General features: G+C 32.2%; 1 protein-coding gene across 1 annotated transcript in view; it reads left to right on the forward strand.

Moving 5' to 3' along the window:
* The first annotated feature begins 9,762 nt into the window (after positions 1-9,762).
* Positions 9,763-10,000, forward strand: part of LOC119574058 — a 26,583-nt gene continuing 26,345 nt past the window's right edge. The window contains exon 1 of the mRNA XM_037921148.1: positions 9,763-9,828. Coding sequence (XP_037777076.1) covers positions 9,763-9,828 — 66 coding nt within the window. The remainder of the gene's footprint in view (positions 9,829-10,000) is intronic.

Consider the following 10,000-nt stretch of genomic DNA (forward strand, 5'->3'; position numbering starts at 1 on the left):
ATATATATATTATATATATATATAATATATAGTATATATATAATATATATATATATATCATATATTATATATATTATATATATTATATATAGATATATATATATATATATAATATTATAAATATACAACACACACACAGATACACACATAACACCACACACACAAACAACACACACACACACACACAGATATCTATATATATATAATATGATATATATATTTATATATATCTATATATATATGTATATATATATGTATCATAGATATGGATATAGATATTAGATACATATATATATATTATATAATATGTATGATATATATATTCAATTATATATATATTATATATAGTATATAAATGTTATGTTCATATATATATATATATATATATATATATAATATATATATAAATATATATATTATATATCGGTGTGCGTGTGTACACACACACACACAACCACACACACCCACACACACACACACACACACACCACACACACACACATATATTATAATAGATATATAATTATATATATATTATATATTATATATATAATATATATATATTATATATATACTATATAATAATATATATATTTATATATCTATATTATATATATATATATATAATATAGAGAGATAATAATATATATATTCACACACACACACACACACCACCACACCCCACACACACACCCACACAAAACACAACAATATATATATATATATAGATATCTATATTATATATATATATATATATAATATTATTAGATTATTATACATAATATATATATATATATATAGATATATATATACATACATATATAATATATATAGTATATATATATATATATATATATATATATATATATTGTATATAATATATATAGATTTATATATAAAATATATATAATATAGTATATATATATATACATATATACGTTATATATACTATAGATATATATATATTATATATATATATATATATATATAATATATATATATATATATAAGCTCAAACACGCACACATTTGAGCACTTCTACCACATAGTTGCCAGTTTAATATATACAGCAATGCAGATTAGTTTTGTGCTCCCGTTTGGATACGTAAATATACGTAAAAAAAAAAAAAAACATTGGCGTGTGGGCGGACCTACCTGAGAGCATATTTGTCTGCATAGAGTGGGGTGGAACATTGTGAGATGCAGGTGGTGTAGGTCGTGCGGAGGCACTGGGCGATGCTGGAGGGCAAGCAGACGGACTTCAGCTGAGGTCCTGATGTGGTCGAATACGCATACGTTGCTTGGTGACCTGCAAGAGAGGGTTGTTGACTGGTGAACGTATTATGTATTTAAAAAAAATGAAAAAGGGTGGAAAAATCGTTTATAAATTCTATGTAAATACTAACCAGCACGCATACTGTGTTGTGTGACCTGCACAATCTAATGTAGGTACTAACAACACGCAAACAGTTGCTTGTGTGAGCTTGCAAGAGAGGTGTTGACTGTGTGAAACTATATATATATATATATATATTATATATATAGTATATATATATATATATATATATATATATATATATATATATAAAACATAGTTTGTAAAATTCTAATGTAGGTGCTAACAAACGCATACGGTTGCTGTGTGACCTACAAGAGAGGGTTGTTGACTTTGTCTTGTCGAACGTATTAAGTACTACAAATAAAAAAAAGGGAAAATGGTTTGTAAAATGTTTTTGGTAAATATGATCAAACGCATACGTGCTGTCTGGACCTGCAAGAGAGGGTATTGAATTCGTTGTGAAACTACATGAAATTATTAGATGTATATATAGATATATATATAATATATATATAATATATATATATATATATATATATATACTAAACTGATATTGTGGATACTAACAACACAGATGTTGTTGCTTGTGTGGCTGCATTTTTTTTTGTAGAGAAGGTAATATTGATTGCTTTGTGTCGGTATTAGGGATAGTAATGCGTATGTTTTTGCTTGTAGCTGACAACAGAGGGAATGTAAGTCAGTGTGATTTCAGAGTTCTTTCATAGCTTAGGATGCATGGGTGACAGATTCTACGACAATATAAACTAATTTATCACTATTATACTACAGCACGCACGCACACACACACACATACACACACACAAACACACATATTATAATATACATATACATCATATAATATATAAACTATTATATATATATATATTTATACATCTATATATAGATATACAATATTATATATAACATTTATTGTATATATATATATATATATATATATAATATATTAATATATATATATATATAATATATAGATGGAGGCCAGACTCAAGATAAAATGGCGAAGTACATAATTCTTAAGTGAATTAAATATCAGTAATACTGATAGCATATAATTATTCATGTAAACTACAACGATAATGGTAAGAGTTATTATAAAGATTAATGTTAATGGACACTTATAGAATATGACTGAAATGCTAATGCTAATAAGAAGAATAATACCAAAACCAAACGACAAGAATGATGATAACAATAAAATCCCAATAAAATAGCAGTAATAAATAACACCAAGAATAAGTATATCATTACTACCATGATTACCATACACTAATAGCCCCCATCAAAACATAAATAATAAAGCATAACCCAACGTACTACCATTACATCACACCCAAATACTGTACCGTCAGCAAGCCCACCTAGGATACCCAGAGCAGATCCTGGGGAAGGGGGTAGGGTGATTGATATCTGGAGTTTTGAAAATATTAGCTAGATTGGTCATGCTGAGGAGGGCTACCATGGTAAGCGACCCACCCACGCGTCCGGAGGACGTGGTACCGTCCAGGGAAGACTGGCGTGCCATTGTGACTGCGTCAAGTAAAAGAACCAGCGTGACGTAATTTCTTATTTGATTCTTTTTTTTTTATCTCTCTTCAATTTGTGAGTCGTTACTGACTGAGTGGTTTTGTGTGGTTGATTTATTTCTTTTATCTTCAATAGCCGGCGTTCGTGCTAAAGGGGACTTTAGATATTGAAATTCGTTTTTTTTCTCTCTCTCTTCTTCTAATGGTGGATTTTTATTGTCTTCACCTCTGCCAAACTGAGAGATATTAAAGAGTTTAAGAATTGGTTATGCCTCTGAGGTTGATCGCTGTGCATCCACCCCACCCCGATTTTTTAGAAGCGCACCGATGTGCGGGTGTATGGTTTGTGTGACGGTGCGTGTGCATGTGTACGTGGTGTGTAGAAAGAGAGAGGGTAGAGGGGAGGAGAGGGAGAGGGAGGAGAGGAGAGGAGAATGAGAGAGAGAGAGAGAAGATGGAGAGAGAGAGAAGAGAGACGAGATGAGAGAAGAGATGAGAGTTGTTGAGCGAGAGAGAGATGAGAGAGAGAGAGAAGACGAGAGAGGAGAGAGAGACGAGATTTGGAGAGAGAGAGAGAGATGAGAGAGAGGAGAGAGAGGAGAGAAGAGTGCGAGAAGAGAGAGAGAGAGAGAGAGAGAGAGCGAGAGAGATGGGAGAGAGAGAACGAGAGGAGAGAGGAGAGAGAGAGGAGAGGAAGAGAAGAAAAGAGAAGAGAAGAGAGATCCAAATATGAAGAGTATATACAGAGGCTTTATTCAATACAAGGTTTTACGCCTCTACAATTCAAGTGGGTGCCTGTTGTTGTCTGGCGTGCGCACGCGCGTGTGTGATCCTTCGACGGTATCCCTTGGGTTATTTTTGTCTTAATTTATCTTTAGTTAACCAGGCTCACGCCTCTTTCTGCATGAAGAGGGTCGCAGTCACAGTTCCGAGAGCTACTAAAAATATCCTCTACATCTACGTTGCAAATACAAAGTTTTATACAATGAAGTACACCCACAGAATCACAATGAACGCCATGGCGCACATGCGTGTAAGTTCAATATATTCCAATACTGCAGATACAGTCTTTGCTGATGTATACATATTTGTCATAGTTTGAGTATGCATACTACTAATGCAGTGCATTGCGCACGTTAGGAAAAATGTCCTGGAATAAAAGTATAAAGTATACCATGATGATGAATGAAATCTAACAGGGGTTACAGCATCTATACTATTACATAATGGGATGCAAGTATAGAGATGGATTAACGAAACATCAAGCAATAGAAGAAGTCATCACGTAAATCAAGAATCTACCAGCTAAAGAGCAAAAATCAGAAACATTTACCTGAGGGGACACTGGCAGTATACTTACGATCATAAAACAGAACAGAAGAAGTAAGGTTTAGTTGATTGTTTACTTACGAACTGGAAATGAAAAACAGAGGTTTTCAAAAGGGGAAAATATACAGTTTGTTTGGGGTTATGAAATATAAGGAGAATTTAGTAACCAATTCGTTAAATTTTAAGAGAGTTTACAGATATTCTACAAATCTACAACTTTATTTCTTGGTGACAAAATAATGCGAAGAATAAGGAAAAAAAGATGGACAGAGGGGGGAAGAGATTATACGAGAACATGACGTATGTTTATAAAAGTGAGGTATCAATAGGACACAGCTGAAAGAGATTGTAATACATCGGTAAAATCATGCGAGAAGAGGTACACGTAATGGTGGTTTTGAAAATGTATGTATGTTATGTGCATATATATGTGTGGATTATATACATATACATTATATATATACTATATATATATATATTATCTATATATAAATATAATATATATAATATGCGCGTTTGGAATATATAGATATATATATATCTATATTATATCTATATATATATGTATATATATTATAGATTATAGAATATATAGATATAAATAATATAAATAGACTATATAAATATATATATACCTATATGCGTGTTATACACACACCACAACACACACAAACATTACACACACACACACACACACACACACGATATATATAATATCATAATATATATATATAATATTATATATTTTTATATATATATAATATATATATATATGGTGTGTTGTGTTGTTAGTGTGTGTGTGGTGTGGTGTGTGTGTGTGTGTGTGTGTGTGTATGTATGTAACTGTATTGTGTGTGTTGGTGCGCGTTTGTATGGTGTTTTGTATGTTGTGTTGATGTGTTGTGTGGTGGTTTTTGTGTGTACTAGGGTGTGTTTGTTGTCTAGAGTGCGCATATGCATGTATATTCCTATTATACTGTGTCTATGTATTATGCTAACTGTGGAATTAATTTTACCCGATGATAAATTTGAGATACAACAACTTTAAGTGAAACAAACACAAACGCAGTATGTTTGTGAATATTGACCTTTACCGGCAGCTGTTTAAACGAAAAGTAAGGATACGTAGACATGTCACAACGAAAGTGGTTGTATGCAAACAGAATGTATTAAAAAAAAAAGTACTATGCAATGTTATTAATCATTAATTTGCAAAGAGCCAAAGGTCTTAAAAGCGATGTACTGAACTGCATTTCTGGATATTTTTGTTAAATAGTAGCCGCACTGATGAACAGAACCATTACATAGATGGCTTTGTAAGAGATGTGGGCGAAACTGGGTGTCGGAAAATGTAAACATGTGTTGTTCGGTTTGTTAAAGAAGAAAAAAAAAAGAATGTTTTTTTCAGAATTTAGTAACTGATTAAATTTATGAGAGATGACCAGCAGTAGTGAGAGCGAAGAACGAATTTGTGAATCCTGTCGAAAATGTGTTGTTTAAAAAGTAAACAGTTGTTTTATTTACAAACTATTTATCCTTTATTATAAGTCTTATATTTTACTTTATGTTGCCTTTCAAACTGATTTAAAAAACCCATGAACAGTTGTAAGAACCCATCTTATATGAACTATTAATATTGCTGGTAGTTTTATCCAAAATTATTTTTTTCTGAACTTTCAAAAGAAGTCGACTTGCCCATTGATATCACATGTGCGATTACTAATCTCTTCTTAATTTAATTTCATCTTCTTTCCTTCTTTTCCCCTTGAGTCCCCAACAGTTAGATATATCTAACTTGTTTTTCCAATTCGGAATTTCTTTTTCGAAGTGAACCTGTGAATACTCTCCCTACCCCAGCTTCAGGATTAAATCTTTCTTTTCATACTATTTAAACTGGGGCAGTAGAATGGAACCTTATACATTACTGTATTTGCAGCTATTAAAAAAAAAAAAAAAAAAAGTTCATATACAGCCATACAACTTGTAGTTATCAGGTATCTATATTGAAGGTAAATATATTTCTACCTTTCAGGTTAGATCAGACTAGCATTCTATGCTTTTTACATGACTTGTCATCTCTACAGTGTGATGGAATTATTAATTAAAGAATCAACTAACTTCTCACTAAATTTTTACTCAAGTATCTATATTGAGTCTGCCATGGCCTCTGCACATAACCTAGGATCTTGTAGTAGTGTATATATTAAAGGTCATTTTGATATCCGATACATACATCTGAAATGCACTTTGATGAATGAGCAATAGAAAAAAAACACTTTTTATTTTCTTAGGCCCATTTCTTTATTGCATTTTTTTTCACTAATACACAAAATATAATTCCATTCTTGGATTTCAAAGTGTCGAATATAGAAAAAGGGATCTTTATTTTCTTACTTTTGATTCTTTAGTGAGGGATATGACACCATGATTATTGATATAAATAATTTCTGCTTTGTGAAGATTCTTGTGCTATGGATATGACGAAAGGGATGACTGGCATCGTTGATACGCTTTTACGAGATATTTTTTTTGCCAATGCTAACCCTTAACAATTTTAATTGAATGTGCTTTTGGTTAAAGTCAGTTTCCGTTTGGCACAATATTTAAAAAAAAATATAGTGTTAAAAATTAAAAAATTTTTTTTGGGGGTTTCACGCGCGAAAACCTGAGCAAATTTCAAATAAATCCAAAGAGGGAAGGAAAATTATCTTAAATGTCCAAGCTTCCTTCAAAAAATGATAGTTATCTTTTTCTCTGCTGGGCTTTGTAGCTCGTTATTTGTTGTATATATATATAGATATATATATATAATAATATTATATATAATATATTATATAGAATATTATATATTTTTTTTTTTTTTTTTTTTTTTATTATTATTATTATTTTTATTTTTTATTTATTATTTTTGTTAATAATCGATATATTTCCTGTATGCCATTTCCCATTCATTTCATGTGTGTAACAGTTTTTTCTTGACTAGTTTTCAAAAAATTTTTCCCAATTAAAGATATGAGTTCTTTTAGATTTCACTATTGTTCATTTTTTAGGTGTCAGGGACGGTGTCTGTTCTATCAGTTAGAATAAATATTTGTAAAGGGGATGAAAGACTATGGGCAATGAGTCCGGGAAAATATATTTTTGCTGCAAATGCATTTTTCGGTTTTGATGGGTTATATTATATGCGGAGGAGGGCGAATAATGATTAATAATGATAATAATTAATAATTATAAGATAATACATGATAATAATACTAATGATTAATAATAATAATAACAATTAATAATGATAATAATAGTAATAACCAATCCAATAATAAATATGATAATAATGATTAATAATAATTAAAGATAATAAGAATGATGATGATGATAATATAAATAAGTAATAATAATAATAATAATAATAATAATAATTTTAATATTAATAATAATAATAATAATAATAATAATAATAATAAAATCTACTATTATTATTATAATAGAAAAATACTATGAATTATTTTTTATTTATTTATGTCTTCTCTTATACAAATAATGAAACGTTGCAATGTCTTCAGAGGGAAAGCCTTTAAACTGAAAGACATTATACTTAGTAATGTTTTAAGGAAGACACTTATTATAGTAATTGGCATGAGATGGAAGTGATAACTAAATTATCAGTACATCAGTCTCACCAAAATATGTTAAATGTCTGATTCAGACTCAACTACACGCCTTTATAGAAGGGAGTCGGGAAATGCACATGGAGATTTACATTTTCGGAATCACCTAGTCTCGCACTTCTACAAATATATACATGAAAAAAACACGGGAAAACCAGTGATGTGGACTGTGTATAGTGTATCGGCAAGAAGCTTAGAACGGCAGGCACATGGGCCGCCACACAAGTTTGGGTGGGTTCTACAATACTGATCGAAAATTTAATTATTAGCCTTGCAAAGCGTTGAGTTGTAAGGCCAATCCAATAACTGTACATATATAAAACTGGACAATGAACCTGAAATGTAATTGTTTATATTAATAATGAATTACTAAATACTTGAAATACAAAAGCCAATGAGTTGTAGCAAGTTAGAGCGGAAAAATGTAGGACAAACAAGAAGGAAAAATTTGGACAAAAGTAAAGGATACGGTTTCAAGAGGGGGAACTTACCTAAAACGTACATACTGCAAGATTAATGTTTACAGTAATTTACCCTCAGTACCATCTGAATGATACCGGTTACGACTTATCTTATCTATCTTAACAGGGATCAAAATTTCAATGGAATTTTACTCCATGCAGGTTAACGTCTCTTTATTGGAAGTTGTTAGTGATGTGTTCTGGAAGGTCTTGATGCACGAACAGGAAGACTGATCATTGAGATAATATAGTGACCATCTGTTAATAGAGCAGTTGTTTATAACAAAGTAAGTTTAACAAACAATGTCAGAACTGTTACGATATTGTGAATATTTCATGACAGTGTCAAAGTATATTATGAGGATGCCCTTGAAGAAAAAAAAAAAAATAAATAAAAGAAAAAATAAAAGAAAAAAGAAAAAATCGACTATCTGTTTTACTATTACCAGTAAGATATTGTTTCATTATTATAATACCGTAATTTCAGCATGTTTATAGATGATTGAGCACCAGGTTGTATTCATAATTATCAATTAATGTCTAAATTAGAATTTATATTATACTTAACCCAAACCATAAAAGGTTATTCAGCCAAATGCCTGACATGATATTCTATAAAGCTACAAATTAACACTAATTGATACTATGCTTTACTGAGATCTGGAAGCAAATTATTTTGAAAAATTGTGGGCATTTGTGAGCATACTAGTCAAAGCACTTGAAAGATCTAAATAAACGTTTCACTTTAGCAACACATAAAAAAAAAATCTGTTGAAAAAGTGCACGCCGTTTATCTATGTTTATTCGCCTGTCTCTCTATATCAAAATCCTTTTAAAAAATTGCTAATATCAGGTGCGCTAGCAATGTGATCTGGTTCCGTCGCTTCACCCAGCATACTGCTTGCTATTTTGCGTGCGCTAGCGACTTCTTCCATTCCGCTACTCTAATAAAGGTAATTAAAAAGAGGTCATAATTCTATCCCGTGGTTATTTCCATAGGCAACTCCTCTGGTGTGAGTTGCACATAGCGTGTGATGTAGGCAAATGTAGGTCTCTATAAGTGTACTCTTTCAGCATGTGTCCAAGACAGTATTATGGTCTGTGATGTACTGTGTTAACAGTATCCAATGTCTAAAACATACTTTGGAGCATCATGGTACATCGAGACATGACTATGTAATACCTCTTCCTCCTACCTGACTCTGTCCTTGGCGTTGAGTCCAAAAGAATTCTTTTTATGCGACGGCAGCGGCGCTGCCTCCTGGTCGGGCGGCAGGTGCGGCAGCTTGCGGCGGATCCTGAGGCTCTTCTGGCTGTCCGTCTCGCTCATGGTGTCAGAAGAGTCGTCGCGGAGGCCCCGTGGGGTGCCCGCCGGGGTGCTGGGCGTGCCGGTGAGCATGGCCAGCTGGGCGTTCACCCCCGACATGCTAAACTCTTCGGGTGAAGCCAGCTGGTCTGAGGAGGAGCGGAGGCGGCGCCCTGGAGGGAACGTAAGCTGTTAACGGCTGGCGAGTGGGCGAGGGTGCGCCTACGATAATCTGGGTTGGTGTGTGTGCCTAAATATGCAGATGTGCATGCATACACATGCACACAAGCACGCAGACAAACTCTCTCTCTCTCTCTCTCTCTCTCTCTCTCTCTCTCTCTCTCTCTCTCTCTCTC

The sequence above is a fragment of the Penaeus monodon genome, chromosome 6 (genome assembly GCF_015228065.2).
Source record: "Penaeus monodon isolate SGIC_2016 chromosome 6, NSTDA_Pmon_1, whole genome shotgun sequence".
NCBI classification, from domain to species: Eukaryota; Metazoa; Arthropoda; class Malacostraca; order Decapoda; family Penaeidae; genus Penaeus; species Penaeus monodon.